The sequence below is a fragment of the Aspergillus tubingensis genome (assembly GCF_013340325.1).
Source record: "Aspergillus tubingensis WU-2223L DNA, scaffold_13, whole genome shotgun sequence".
Lineage (NCBI taxonomy): Eukaryota > Fungi > Ascomycota > Eurotiomycetes > Eurotiales > Aspergillaceae > Aspergillus > Aspergillus tubingensis.
Window position 1 is genome coordinate 89,944 of NW_023336287.1, and position 15,342 is coordinate 105,285.

At 47.8% G+C, this 15,342-nt stretch overlaps 5 protein-coding genes across 5 annotated transcripts; 4 read left to right on the forward strand and 1 right to left on the reverse strand.

The window, feature by feature from the left end:
* Positions 1–88: 88 nt before the first annotated feature.
* Positions 89–843, forward strand: AtWU_10325 (alpha-tubulin suppressor protein Aats1; the record flags this gene model as incomplete). Its single annotated transcript, XM_035505429.1, has 3 exons — positions 89–198; positions 281–444; positions 503–843. 3 exons carry the CDS (start codon positions 89–91, stop codon positions 841–843), a joined length of 615 nt encoding a protein of 204 aa, XP_035361322.1.
* A 570-nt stretch (positions 844–1,413) lies between these two features.
* Positions 1,414–2,604, reverse strand: AtWU_10326 (ditrans,polycis-polyprenyl diphosphate synthase; the record flags this gene model as incomplete). Its single annotated transcript, XM_035505430.1, has 2 exons — positions 1,414–2,012; positions 2,115–2,604. 2 exons carry the CDS (start codon positions 2,602–2,604, stop codon positions 1,414–1,416), a joined length of 1,089 nt encoding a protein of 362 aa, XP_035361323.1.
* A 915-nt stretch (positions 2,605–3,519) lies between these two features.
* AtWU_10327 (exocyst subunit SEC10) lies at positions 3,520–6,267 on the forward strand (the record flags this gene model as incomplete). The annotated part of the gene is made up of 2 exons (XM_035505431.1): positions 3,520–5,700; positions 5,761–6,267. 2 exons carry the CDS (start codon positions 3,520–3,522, stop codon positions 6,265–6,267), a joined length of 2,688 nt encoding a protein of 895 aa, XP_035361324.1.
* A 1,450-nt stretch (positions 6,268–7,717) lies between these two features.
* On the forward strand, positions 7,718–8,617 carry AtWU_10328 (vacuolar protein sorting protein; the record flags this gene model as incomplete). The annotated part of the gene is made up of 1 exon (XM_035505432.1): positions 7,718–8,617. The coding sequence occupies one exon, from the start codon at positions 7,718–7,720 to the stop codon at positions 8,615–8,617; it is 900 nt and encodes a 299-aa protein (XP_035361325.1).
* A 1,395-nt stretch (positions 8,618–10,012) lies between these two features.
* On the forward strand, positions 10,013–14,556 carry AtWU_10329 (vacuolar protein sorting/targeting protein 10; the record flags this gene model as incomplete). Its single annotated transcript, XM_035505433.1, has 2 exons — positions 10,013–13,824; positions 13,917–14,556. The coding sequence occupies 2 exons, from the start codon at positions 10,013–10,015 to the stop codon at positions 14,554–14,556; spliced, it is 4,452 nt and encodes a 1,483-aa protein (XP_035361326.1).
* Positions 14,557–15,342: the final 786 nt, after the last annotated feature.

Below are 15,342 nucleotides of genomic sequence, written 5' to 3' on the forward strand. Positions count from 1 at the left end.
CACTTTCCTTTCTTGCTTCATGACATTCTATCTTCCTCCGCCGACAATTCAGTCCGAATATTGTACAGCGACGACAGTTTATGATCCCATGCCACACCTCCCAATCGTTCAATGCAATGCCTCTATCACGGCCCAAAACATAAGAAAGCGAAAAAGAGAAACAGCTTTGGAAGATATTACTCCAGCTCTATCAAACAGGTTTGTAATCTCAACAATGAAGCGGCCTGTATCGCTGAATGCAATCAGAGGAAGTGGCTAACTCATATCATTGATTAATTAGGCTTGCCTCATCGGCCCTTCATGATACGAGCCCGCAATTCTGCTTAGACAATACAGCATGCTTAGGCGACAGCGCAGGGGTCTTCACGCGCCAGCGATGTCTCCACAGGAAACGACGAGTCTTCCAGCAGCCACCTGCTTACCATAAGCCACCGTTCATAGACGGTATCTCTCACATGCTACAGTCGGATTCGTCGCAAGACACTTGCATTTCTGGAGTCAGCTCTCCGCCCGTGTCTCCTAAAACAATCCCCCCGACATCATATCAGCAACCGCAAACACTATTCGCATCTGCGTCCTGTCTCCGCCCATGTCATATCTGCCACCGGAGACCGACCACTCGAGAATATGTTGACGCCTATGCAGACTGTGATCTTTGTGGTGGGAGGAGCTGCTACATTTGTTTACGGCATTGTGACTCTGTGGACTGCAGTGGGTTACTCAGGACCCCTACAAGCGGCTGTCAAGAAAGGCCGGACGACGACGAATGGCAGGCAGAGCGGGCACGAAAAGTTTGCTCTGCCTGTGCGGTCGAAGGTGTCACCGAATCGGGAAAAGAAGTAATAAGATGCCTTGAATGTGTACAAGGCCTCCAATCCCAATGGCAAGCTCTTCATCTAGACTAGGAGAGCTTCATGCGGCCTTGGAACAGACCCTGCTTGAATAACGTGAGACAGTGGTCTGGTATCCGCTGGCGGACTCATTGAGGGTTTTCTCGAAAGACACTCTGTCCGAACCACTAATGTGTAATTATAGAAGATAGAAATTTTGATACCCAACTTAGCAGACTAAGTAATAATGACTTATATCATGAGGCATCCCCATAGTTCCTGGTACTTACAAACAATGGCAATGGTTGATGGGGCAGATGTACAGCGACGAAGCACACCAAAAGACTGGTTGTATGTTCTCTAGCCAACGCTGCACCTCATTGGGGCATTACCAGTTATTGCCATGTCTATTCGATTCTCGCACCCCACGTATCTTATCCTCGGGAACGTATAATACGACTATCCATTTATAGATATGCTGAGACTAGTGCCTGCTTACTCTCTTTCAATTAATAGATCATGGAATGAGACTCCAGTATATAATAAGGGTCACTTTGGACAGTCACGAGGAAAGGTATTGCCATCAACGGCCAAACCTCATCTGTGCGCCGGCGTAGTGCCAGAGGCCCCTGAGGAACCCGTGGTACTCAACAGCCTCGTCGGAATTCGTTATCCCACTATTCCTACCGCCGGTGCAGTACATTTCGGTGAGGCGGATATGCCAAGGCGGGTATCCATCCAACTTCAAGAACGGACCAAAAACAAGCAGAAGATCAGGCTCAGGCTTCACTAGGGAGGCATTACGGCTGAGGCCCATTCTTGTGCTGCCTTGATTGACAGGTGCTGTCGGTTGGGTTGGCTGAGTGGTGATCTCACTAATCTCTGCATCGACCAATTCCATAGTAATGTCCTCTGGGGACAATTTACCAGTTTGGGACATCTCCGCCAGGGTCTTGGTCAAGTCAACAAACGTTTCCCTGCCATCAGTCGCAGACAGGAGAAGCACTGTAAGAGAACTGGCGTTGTGTCTGTCAGACGGCGGAACATCTTGCTGTGTATTATAGATAGGGTGGTGAGGAGCAAACAGCCGCAGTGTAGGTTGCTGCGCCGGAGACCCATAGTAAGATGACAACTTGCTCGTGATAGCTTGGTGAAGGACGGGGATGCAGGACTTCAGGATACCTATATAGATGCATAAGTTGTTAGCCCCAACCTTGCCTTCCATTTTTTTCCCCTTTCTTATCGTATACGTAGAGGTCTTAGGGGTCTGAAGCCATCACTTACCGGTCTTCTCGTAGACACTTAGGACAGGTATACCAGAACTCACGCTCCAGGCTGAAAGTTCCGCCACTTCATCCATCAAGATTGCTAGGGCATCGTCTTCTTTGCGTAGTGATAATATGACGCTCAGATGTTCGGGTAAGCGCTTCAAGCCTTTCACATCCTTTCGTATTAACTCTGGTGTTCGGTGATGGTAATAGACGATGGCGAAGATTCGATCCACAACAGCATGGTAGCTCAAAATAAGACGAGAAAAAATCCCAAAGATGATGTGAACAACGGCGTATGTGAGTAGATGCAGCTGCGACTTGATAAACGTCCGTATTGGTGTCTTTCGAGGAACCTTCTTGCGCCGCTGAGTTGGTCTGCGTGGAAGATCAGACGGGTCTGGCAGATATGGCCTTAGCAGTTTCTCGCGCTCAGCAGCATTGAGCTTCGTTCCTCGAGAGCGAATATCATCCCTGAACAATTCTCTATCACGCTGCGTAACCATGTTTTAATATCTGTGAGCGCTAGCGCAGGGTTACTCCCAGATGTTTTGATTATGTTAAGGAGATGTAATTCGTATGGGTATTAGACAGTAGTTCGGGAGTCCAGGCGGCGGTGGCAGTGGTAGTGGTGGGTCCCAAGGACCGGATTCGATTCGAGCTTGGGAAATCCCAAGTGCTCCTCTGTACAAGATCGGTAACTAGCTGGACTACGGAATACTCCATATTCATACAATGTGTGTAAAGATAGGTGTATCCATGCACATGGCATTTAAGTTGGCAGTGCTAGTATCGATGCGCCAGTCTACTCCGTAAGGTGATCTAATTATATATCTAGTCCTGCGATATCAGTACCAACGGCCATCCTAGAACTAGTGACTATTGGTTGACAAGAAGGACCCGGACTATGGATGCTGTGTGAAGAAATAGTACTCCTAGGTGCAGCTTAATATACCATATTTATCTACTAGATCCCCTGGGTTTATTCGAAATATGTTCTTACTTCTCCTCGTTGGTAACACTGATAGTCATAACAGAGTGCTGAATAGTCCTACTGCACCCTAGCATACCACTACTAGGGATAGGAAGTTACAAGAAAGATCAGATAATTAGAGCAGATATAAGGCATTCAACAAATTGAATTTAGCAGGGAGGTGGTAATGTTTGTTTCGTCGTTCAGTAGCTTATTGAAGCTATGCAGTTATGTAATCCGCTAGACCAGAAACCCATCTATCCCGTCCTCCCGATAATGGACCACCTATCTAGTACTCCGTAGTTGGGCTGCCCCGTAATTCTTGTTGCTCTTCTCTCCGCATTCACGGCGCAATCAAGGGCATCGGTTGACGCTCACCGTGAAGTCCGGATTGCACAACAATCCATGCTGATATCAATGCAGATAGACCCGGCTTTTAGTTATAAAGATGCCGGACGATGCGTCCTCGATTACCCCACTCAACGCTGCATCTCGATCAGTGTTCCCAACAGGTCCCAGCTTCACCCTTGAGGACTTCTCAAGTCGCGACTTCATTGTTAAGGAGTTTATCGAGGCGCTGTCGGACTCCGCCATTTCGAATCGTCGTTCTACAATCACGCCTACAACCGGAAACCAACCGTTTGACCCGAAGCCACTTATCAGGACCCTTGAGCACGCACAGCGGCGCCTCGGTGAAATCTCCGGCGACCTAGAGATCAGAGAAAATGAACTGTCTGCAGCAGTTCGCAGGGCTGAGGCACAGCATTCCCAGAACCTCAATACACTGGGTAAGAAGCTAAAACAGACAATCGAGTCTTTTCAGCAGCTCGACACCTCGCTCAATGGTGCCGGGCTATCAGGTGTAGAGCTTGCCGGGGGCACCGGAAATATGGCTGTCGAGACTGGAAAGAAATTGGAGGAATTAGACCGCCAAAGACGCCGGGCGCTTGATGCCCGCTTTCTGCTCGAGTGTTGGGATGGTGTGAGCAACAGGGGCGAGCTAACGCTTCTAGAGAACCTAAGACGTTCCGGAACTGGTGAGGCTAAGGTACGGTCGGCACAGATCGCGCGGCAACTGCTTCGAATAAGTCAAAGACTTGATACCGAGAGCTGGAACGATTCGAGTGGAAGGTCCGCCGGGCTCCCCGGAAATGGAGTTATATCTGCAGACGATAACATAAATGGGAAAGGGAATGGGACCAGACGGAACACTCGTGAAATCATCGAGAAGTTTTCTGAAACTTTGGAGAATGATTTGTTAAAGCAATTTGACGACTTCTACCGCAAGGCAAATTTTGAAGGCATGAAGGACTGCGCAACTGTACTTCAGGATTTCAACGGCGGTGCAAGCGTCATTGCTTTATTCGTCAACCAGCACCAGTTCTTCATCGATCGAAGCCAGCTAGTTACAGAAGAAGTAGGGGGCGATCTAGAGACGTGGGAGATGCTCGCAGACCCCGATGCTGAACCTCTGAAAGTGGAACCTAGCCTTCAGTCTTTGATCGATGAAGTCAAGGTCGTAGTGCAAGAGGAATCGGCCATCATCCGGCGAGCCTTTCCATACTATGAGCAGGTCCTCGGGAAGTTTTTGCAACGCGTGTTTCAGCAGTCTATTCAGCAAAGATTAGAAATGGTCTTGGAAAAGGCAAACAGCGTTTCATCACTAGCATTTCTACGATCCTTACAGAGCTCTCGAAGTTACATCAGTGCTCTTGTTGATGATCTGAAAAGCCATGGGCTGACGGAACACCCGGATCCAATCTCTTCACAAACGGCTTTGGTCCTTGACCAGCAGTTGGAAGACTTGTTCGTACCTTATTTCGTTGGATCTTCATATATAGAGAGGGAGAAGAGGACACTGGAAGAACTCTATACGTCCTTGCTTTTCAAGTTCACTACTTTTCATGCACGCAGAAAAAAGGCAGCAACAACTTTCATGGCATCCCTTTCCAAATCCGGTACTGAAATGCTTTCTTCGGCCCGTGACGCATATTTGAGTCGTCTGGAGTCTTCGGAATTTCCTCCAACCCAAAGAAGATTGCTACTCCAAGTGGCAGGATTGAGAGAGTCTAGCGACCTCTCAAAACCTACTGACATCAAACTGACCGAAGAAGACGGCATCCCAAGCATATCTTCTGCAAAGCGGATGCTTAAGTGGCTTGCCGAAGCAGTTGGCAGAGGCTTAGAGCTTAGCGTTAATAGTGAAACACCCAAGGATATGCTTGCACTATTGACTCTCCTTCTTTCAGTAATGGGAGAAGGGTTCATTGAAGTGTCTCTAGATGCCGCACTGGAAGCAGCAACATCGCAAGAGTCTGGGAAAGCAGAGCCACATTTTGCATATTTACCAGCCATTCGGAATGCTATTGGTATTGCAAACTTGATGGTTATGTGCATAAATACTTTACTCATCCCACTTGCGGCGGGTAGTATTACCATCCGGCGGGAGATGGAGAAGAAAACAAGTCACATCACTATGCGCATAGAAGAGAAGATCAACATACTTGAGCAGAAGGTCATTGACAATACACTAACATGGACTGGCAAACTCCTGTCTGGCCAAAAGAAAAACGATTTCCGACCCAAGGAGGGGGATAGTACGGCTTGGTTGGAAAAGCTACAAACACCTGTGAGTTATGATGATAAGGTCTACTTTTAACCTCTGGCAGGCCATGCTAATCTATCTTAGACCTGTGCTACAATCTGCACATTCCTGACTCGTGTGCATAACGTGGTGAAGACATCCTTGCCGCCCAGTGGCTCCAATATTCGCCAACTGCTGACAGAAATTGCCATTGGAACACGCACTCTCCTGCTGGATCATTTCAAACGGTTCGTTGTTAATGGGCCCGGCGGGCTTATGGTTACCAAGGATATGACGCAATATACGGACCTCCTTAAGTCCTGGGACATCGAGGAACAGGTCAAAGGACCAAGCGGCACGCTGGACGTACTGCTGGAAGTGGGCAACCTCTTTGTTATCGGCTCTGAAGCTTTACGCGAAAGAATTCGTGGTGGTACAGGGAGTGGTACTGGTGGAAGCGCTGGAAATAATACTGGAAATAGCCCAGGCCGAAGCCTCGGGGGTTCTGGCCAGACGGAAACGGGTCTTAGCGTCCAGGAGGTCAGGGCGTATGTTTCCCGCAGAGAAGATTCCAATACAGCTGCGCTGCAGAGTGTCCTTAATATTCTGTGATAGGGAACAGTGTGGACACAGCCAATAACTATGGATAATGAAGACTTGACCGTGTTAGACTCCGTACGGAGTATATCTCCAACCAAGGCTAATAATCTATGTAGTGTACTAATATTCTTTTCCTTCCTTCTCTGTCTTCTGTTGTTCCCCCTCTCTTTCTTCTCCGACTTAGAGGGAAAATGAAAAGGGGGACGGGCATGCCCGGCGCCTTACCCCTTTACTAGTCCGAAAGCTAGTCAGCTAGTGGCAGGATTGACAATCTACTTTAGTTGATGAACTACATAAAGCAATCAAGGAGGAGGGAATTGACTTGATAGTATAAATGGCGTCAGATTCTTATGCTCCAACCTATTAATCTTGTCCTTGTATATCAATTAACTAATTTTCCTCCGCCGGATAGATCCTCTTCATGATTAACTGAGGAGCCTAGGCTTTGCTTCTTCGTAGTTAGAGTTAAGTACAGATTTCTCCCGTATATAACTCGTACCTGCACTACTGCGGAATAATAATGATGCCTGCATATAACTATTTTTCCCATGAGCCCCACTTGTCGATTAGCAAAAGCTAGTTCATGTATCCGAAGTTACCCTGTAGATAGTGTTGCCCATGACCAGGGTGAACCCGTTGAGCTGCTAAGGGATTCCTACTATTTTCGGCGCAATTTCGATACTATTGGAGACAATCCATACCTCCAGGATCCTTGATAGATAATTTCAATACTTGTACAAAGTCAAAGGGCCCATCCGGTAGTACTCTTCCCTCGAAGTCCAGCAACCATAGCACCGCATTTTTCGCATTATTTCCTCTACAGAGAACTGGTTGTGTAAACATGAACGTCTTTTCCATTCCAGAAGAATCAGCTTACTTGTAGTAAGTGCAACCCCTCACATGAGCTGAGGCCTGATGATATTCGCGATCAGAAGCTTGACAAAGCAGAGCGCTTAGTGTAGGCTCATATATAATAGCGTCTGCATTCTTTTGTTGTTGTCCCTTTTTTTTTTTTTATTATATTTTATTTTTCTTTTTATCTTTATTTTTTTTTTATGGTTTAGCTTTTCCCTGCACGGTATTGATCGCAATGACTCGAGGATACCCTCACTATTGACTCTAGCTTTCAGGGGCTTACCTTCTTCAGTTCGCTTGATAGATGCATTTCAAGCCTAACCAACACTAGTTGCCCATAGAGGCTAGATTATAACTCTGAAGGGAATTCGGAGCACATGTGTACATGCATTCAATCCCATAGAGGCTCTCGTGGGAAATGATACTCTTTCCAAACCCTTTGTAACCCCCAAACCGCCTCCTATATCACTAAGCCTGTCTTGTCGACATTCAGCCATTTCAGACGTCAAAGATCAGTCAGTCTCATATGATAAAGACGCTGAAACATCACCTTCGGAGTACAATATTCATCTTTCACCGTTCCATCTACGAGTAATTTCACGCCGACATGGATAAACTTCCTGGTGATGTCTTGCGGTGGTTTGGTGAGGAGCATGACCTTGATCTTGCCCTCGACAAGGATCCCACCAACTACGTCAACTCACCAATGAAGATGCCACACCGAAAACCGAAGAGACCCTGCATCAGGAGGACATTGTCTTTGACTTCAGCCACTCTTATTCGACAACCATCGTTTGCTGCTTCGCACAAGAACCACCGCCATTCCAGCCAGTCTCCCGTCACGTCGTCCTTCTTAACCAATCTTCTTACTCGAGAATCCAAATCTCGTCCGCTATCGAGCCAAGCGCAAGGCGATCATGGTCTCCAATCATCTTTTTGCAGTATTGATCCGGGTGCTCAACATTACCAGGATCCAGAAGCGCGCCTCAAACTACGACTCTACCTAGCATCCCCGCATAATTTCGACGAAGCCATCGAGTTCGGCTTTCCGGCCCCAGCGGATGAGGACACGACATCAGGGCTGCCCGGTGTACTAAAGCAGAGCCCAAAGCCCCAGAGTAGTAGGAGAAAGGTATACCCAGCTGTGGCTAAGAATGCAGACCTTGTCACAGAGGCCAATGTTACTATATCAGACGCCGTACAGCCGCCCCGGCTCTTGGAGCATCCCATCTCAGACAAGCATATCTCACTGAGTGACACGCAACAATCTTGTTCAGGCGATAAGGGCATTGGCAAGCGGCTTGATCCGACCAATCGCGAAATGACGCTGAAGATGACGTTGACACGACCTGATCTTCGAACAAGCTCCTGGGAGGCCGTTTCACCGGTTACTCCGGTGTCTACCGAGTCATCTTCAGCAGAAGGAGACCCACAAACTCGCAATGCTGATGAGAATATACGACACAAAATGAAAAATGTATGGTGCAAGCTTAGGGTATGGAAATAGGGCTAGATTTGCGGATGAAATGTATGTTATGAATGAGTATGTCATATCGTTACCTTTTAATGGCTCATCTATTGTAGTCTTCTTTTGCTGTGTTTTATGATATGTCATGTTCTATCGAGTTTGCTTGGTGAGCTCCTGCTGCCTCCTTTTGAGAGTACTATTAGCATTGGAGTATGGCTATCCTCTCGTTCATATAGATTTGAGGCTGCTGTGGCCCTTTCCTGGGTTACAATGATGCAAGGTACTGCTCGCCTATACCAACAAGCATAGTATAAGATACTATTACTGTTGTGCCTCGCCGCCAATCGCTTCTCCACATTGGTTCAAGTATTTCGTATCTATGCTCGTTATGCTCGTTAATGTATGAGACTTATCCTCCTTGTACCAGTAATCCCACATCAATTTGCTATATCCATATCCCTGCTTGTACGAGATGCGCGCAATCTTTCTCGCACCCTAACATAGTATTGGTGTCAGGCCAGTAACAACCTCAATTAGACGCCAAGACAGTGGATTCTTGACTCACTATAAGCACTTCCCCATAATCAAAGGGCAGGAAAGTCATGTGCTAATAAGCGTAATAATCTTCACGGTTTTTATTTTATTATATATATATTAGAATTGAGTCACTAGGGATTGTCGGACTGTATGCAGTTTATGGTTCCCTATAGCACAAATATCATCTCATAAGAAAAACCTTATTAGTTATACTTTGGTATTCGAATATGATCGGAATATGGCAGTAAGCCAAATTCTGGTTGCACCAGCAGACTCGGAGATCATCGCTGCGATGACAGTCTTTGCTATACCTTGCTCCCCGAATTAAGAACTACGACCTGCCTTATACAAAGTGAGAAGAGGACCGCTAGAAGCTAGGACCTTATGATGGTTTCAATCGATTACTTGTTTAAAAGAAAAAAGGTGCTTAGATACCGTGACATTAGAAAGGCCACTAAATGGCTCCAAGAAAGTTCATATTGTATTATAGTGTAGGAATGGTGGTCGAATGTCGCATGGTTCCAGGAAATGAATTAACGTTTTCGAAGACCCCGGATCCGGCCAATTCTGGGTCAGGGTTCATCTACTCCATACGTCAAGCGCGCGCGCGCCCGGCTGAAACCGAGGTCTAGACGTGCTGCGATAAGCATGCTGACCACGTGACCGTGGGAGCTTCCCTGCGGCCACGCAGCTGCAGCCATCACCGAGACATTATTCCCTGCTTGCTCATCAACCGGAACATCCTCGGCCTCAGACTACCTATTAACAAAGGATACATCATATACTTGATTTGCATCAACTGTGTTTCCAGCGGAATCTTTAACTCGAAGCAATCATCCGGCCACATTTGCCGGTTATCAGCTCTTACGCCCTTCAAATGTGTTGTACTTCACGGCCATGATCTTTCGATGGCTCGTGCTGGTGAGCTGCCTTTTGGTGGCTCTTATTCCCCAGCAAAGCTCTGCGAAGAAATCCGATCAACCGAAGGTCACGGCGACCAAGCTTGAACATGAACCCTTTTCTCTCTTCTATTTCGAGGACTCAGAAACTGTTCTTATGAGCCTGAAGAATGGAGACTTCAAACAGTCTTTCAACGGGGGGGAGGAATGGGAAGACGTGGTTAGCAGCGAGGATGGTAGTGTGGCACAACCGGTGGTTTTCATACGACAGCACCCATTCGACAAGAATAAGGCTTATGCTCTCGGTTTTAACGGACATCACTTGGTCACAACGGATCAGGCCAAGACGTGGAGATCGTTCGATATAGGCGACCAGCCGGCTTTACAGCATCAGCCCCTTGTTTTCCATGGTTGGGACTCGAGTAAGGTCATATACCAAAGCGAAGAATGTGCCGGGTTTTTCTGCATTGTGAGGTCGTACTACACGACTGATGATTTCAAGACCGTTAGGCTGTTGCGGGAGAGTGCGGCAGGGTGCTCCTGGGCAGTTGGGCACCCTCACTTCGCTGAAGATTTGAATATGAACCAGGAGTTGAAGGACAGATCACTGTGTGTCGTTCCTGGGTTGAAGGTGCCCTTTGGACACGCCAACCGCTTGGTATACTCGGATGATTACTTCGTCAGTAACATCGAAGGCACGGAGGTGAACTTACATGAGGGCCGACCTGTCTCCGGTGTTATTAGCACAGCCGCTGTCAAGAAATTTATTGTGGCCGCCGTCAAATCGAAGGGAACAGAAGAGCTTGCCTTGTTTGTGACAACGGATACGAATACCTGGCATCGAGCCGAATTCGATGGGCATCGGGTAGAGCAGGACGCGTATACAATGTTGGAGAGCACCAACTATAGCCTGCAGGTAGACGTCCTGACTAGCCCATCCAGCAACATGGGTGTCCTATTCACTTCCAATTCGAACGGCACATTCTTCAGCCGCAATATTGAACACACCAATCGCGATATGGAAGGAACCGTTGATTTCGAAAAGATTGCTGGCATTCAAGGCATAGTTTTGGTCAATACGGTGAAAAACCCGAAAGAGGTTGAGTCCGGGCAAGCGAAAAAGGTCATCAGTAGAATAAGTTTCGACGATGGCCGAAGTTTCCAACCTCTCAAGGTTGGTGAAAAGAATCTACATCTACATTCCGTGACTACCTTCGCCAACATCGGCCGGGTATTTTCCAGTCCAGCACCAGGATTAGTCATGGGAATTGGCAATACAGGTGATCACCTTCAGAAATACACCGACGGCGATCTTTATATTTCAGATGATGCTGGTGTGACTTGGCGTCATGCTCTTGACGGGCCGCATAAGTACGAGTTTGGTGACCAAGGAGCTGTGGTTATGGCAATCAGCGATAAGGGCAAATCCAACAAGATTAGCTTTTCTCTTGACCATGGCAAGGAATGGGAATCGGTGGAGATCGAACATAAAATATATCCCACTATGGTCACTACGACACCAGACTCCACGAGCCTAAGGTTTCTACTAGTCGGCAAGCAAAACGAGGAAAGCGGGTACATTGTCTATTCCATCGACTTCAAGGGATTGCATGAGCGGAAATGCGAAGAAGATGACTTCGAGAAGTGGCCAGCTAGACTAGACGAAAATGGCGAGCCAGACTGCTTGATGGGTCACAAACAATTTTTCCGCCGCAGGAAGGCGAATGCTGACTGCTTCGTGGATGAGGAGTTCAAAGATCCTCAGCCGATCATGGAACCATGCAAATGTACGGCAGAAGATTTCGAATGTGAGTTCAAAGGCAGCGAGGACGGAAAGAGTTGTATCCCGGCCTTACTGCCAACGCCCCCAGATGGGTGCAAAAACCCCGATGATACCTTCATGGGACCATCTGGTTGGAGACTGATACCAGGTGACACTTGCATCCGTGATGGCGGCAAGAACCTTGATCACGATATTGAGTGGCGTTGCAAGGATGCAGGCAATGTGCCCACATCTGGCGAAATCAGCGTGGAAAAACAATACTTTGACGCAAGGCAATTCAGTGCCTACTATTACCTAGAACGTCAGTCAAGCAGTTCTGGTAATGACGAGACGATTGTTATGCTCACCAGTGAACGTGCGCTCTATGTATCACATGATCATGGGAAGACATGGAAGCAGCCACTGAAAGGAGAAGCAATCAACAGAATCGTTCCTCACCCATATAACAGTGATGGTGCTTTCCTCTTGACGGACGGTGCTGAAGGCTTTTGGACTGTTGACCGTGGCCAGTCATTCAAGCCTTTCGATGCACCAGCGCCTCCGACTGAGGAACGCCTCCCAACTCTTACGTTCCATCCTCAGTACCAAGACTGGTTGATCTGGACAGGGGCCGTTGATTGCGGATCTGGTGATTGTCACTCCAACGCATACATCAGTAAAAACCGCGGGGACAATTGGGAGCTGCTGCAACGCTATGTTCAAAAGTGTGAATTCGAAAGCAGGGAAGGCCGCGAAGATAGCACGAACCTCATATTCTGCGAGCAATTCGAGAATGAGAACAGGAACAACCGACTACAACTGATATCCAGTGAGAACTGGTTTTCAGACTCGAAGGTCCATTTCAGAGATGTCATCAACTATGCCACCATGTCCGAGTTCATTGTTGTGGCTTCTAGAGATACAGAGAAGCCCGACTCTTTGGTGGCGAGCAGCAGCGTCGATGGTAAGACATTTGCAGAGGCAAAATTTCCTCCCAATGTCAACGTCCCTGTCCAAACGGCATATACCGTGCTGGAAAGTTCAACTCACGCCGTTTTCCTGCATGTTACAGTAAGTAACTCGGAAGGGGCCGAGTACGGATCGATCATCAAGAGTAATAGCAACGGAACTTCCTATGTGCTCAGCCTTGGTGCGGTGAATCGAAACTTCCGGGGATATGTTGACTTTGAGAAGATGCAAGGCATAGAAGGCGTGGCAGTTGCAAATGTTGTCAGTAACGTGAACAAGCTGTCAAATGGAGAGCCGAAAAAGTTAAGGACAATGATTACCCACAACGATGGAGGGCAATGGACCTTACTTTCTCCCCCAAGTAAGGATGCTGAGGGCAAAGACTTTGGGTGTTCTATTGAAGGAGAAGGCGTTCCTGGCTGTTCGCTCCACCTTCACGGCTATACAGAACGCAGGGATGAGCGGGACACTTTCTCGTCCAGTTCAGCAATCGGCTTGATGCTCGGAGTCGGCAATGTTGGTGACCACCTCGGTGGCGAAGACGAGGCCGATACGTTCATAACCCGGGATGCTGGCTTCACATGGAAGTCGGTCAAGAAGGGCAGGTACATCTGGGAGTTTGGTGATGCCGGTTCCTTGATTGTAATCGTGCCTGAGTCGAAGCCGACCAAAACTCTCTACTACAGTCTTGACGAGGGTGACACATGGTTAGAATTTGTCTTCTCAGACGTGGATATGCAGATCGATGATATCTCCACCGTACCATCCGACACTTCCAAGAGCTTTCTTCTCTGGGGCAAAGAGCTGAAATCAGATTACCGAGATAAGCTCGCGACAGTAAGCGTTGACTTCAGTGGGCTCCGTTCCTCTTCGTGCAAGTTGGACGAGAATAAAGCTGAGAGCCATGATTATTACCTCTGGGAACCAAAACATCCGTTCCAGGACGATAATTGCCTGTTTGGCCATGTTGAGCAGTATCATCGGAAGAAACCGTCAGCTCAATGTTGGAACGACTGGCGTGAGCCTCATGTTCACAGCATCGGAGATAACTGCGCCTGCACGAGGGCTGACTTTGAATGGTAAGTAGTCTTCGTCAACCGCCCCCCTCCCCTTAATTTTCATTGGCGCTACTTCTTACCTATAAATGGTGCATTTGCTGATTCGGAGGCAGTGACTACAACTACGAGCCCCAGAGTGATGGCAGCTGTGCTCTTGTTCAAGGACTCGCTCCTCCTGATACCATGGCTGTATGCAGAGAAGACCCTGACGCATATCAATACTGGGAACCCTCAGGATATCGGCGTCTCCCTCAATCAACGTGTCAGGGTGGACGTGAAATGGACCATATTGTTTCCAAGCCTTGCCCCAACAGAGAGGAAGAGTACAAGAAGAAACATGGGATTAGCGGTGTTGGTCTTTTCTTCGCGATCGTCATCCCTATTGCTGTAGCAAGCGCTGTCGGTTATTATGGCTATACTAGGTGGGACGGCAAGTTTGGCCAGATTCGGCTCGGGGAGAATGTTGGTACCTCCCAGGGTCTGCTTTCGCGAGATTCTCTTCTCATCACCGTTCCGGTTGCCATAATTGCGGGTGCGGTGGCCGTCATCAAGGCGCTCCCACTGCTAGCTACAAGTCTCTGGCGAAGCGCGAGTGGATATGTGCGCCTAGGACGCAACCGGGGTTACTCAAGGCCTTATGCGTCTCGCGGATCATTTGCCGCCAGGCGCGGCGACTATACTGGTGTTGTTGACGACGAGGATGAGCTTCTTGGTGTGGAAGATCTCGAAGCGGATGAAGAGGAAGAGCTGTAATACGTTGGCTCGTCCTGACACCTGTCCGTCAACCGTGTCGGGCCCATGAGGTTATGTTTTATTATGAGAACGTCATGTATTGAAATGTGTCTCTATGTACGCGTTTTTCGCGTCCCCCGTCTTTATTTTTCTTGTTCTAATCGCCTATATAATGTGCGTGTCATAGAGGTGAAGTAGAATCAGTGCTAATGGGTATCTTGCAATAATCTGGAGTTTACGAATTCATACCAATTCGGGAACTACCCAAACAACTCCAGCCATAACGTTTTAGACGTAGCAGTAACATGATAATCTACGGAGACAGTTTGATCCCATAAAGCCGTGCAGGGGGTTTGGAAAACTGCATGTCACGGTACAAACTGAGACATCGACTCCTCAGAGAAGAGAAGTAAGAGTCTAATATGAACATTCTTGCTTGCCCTCATATGAGGTGCTTATAACGACGACTCAATTAGAAGGCGATGTATATAATAGAAGCCTGGATAGCCCCTTCGATTCATATGAGCATATTATTTTACCTTGTCCTACGCGTACGTTTGCTTGAAAAGAGCAGCACCGTAAATTTTGGATGCTCAATCATAATATAAGGAGAGCGTAGCTCAGCATCATAATCATCATCTGTCTCTCCCAGGAACCAACTACCCTGGGTACTTCAACCACCAACCACAAACACCCTTTCCCGCGGTGACTTCCAACGAATGCACCGACTACAGCAGCACCAACAGGCAACAGCAGCAACAACAGCAACCAAAACCTTGAAAGAAAGAATCACCCACCCGCTTACAC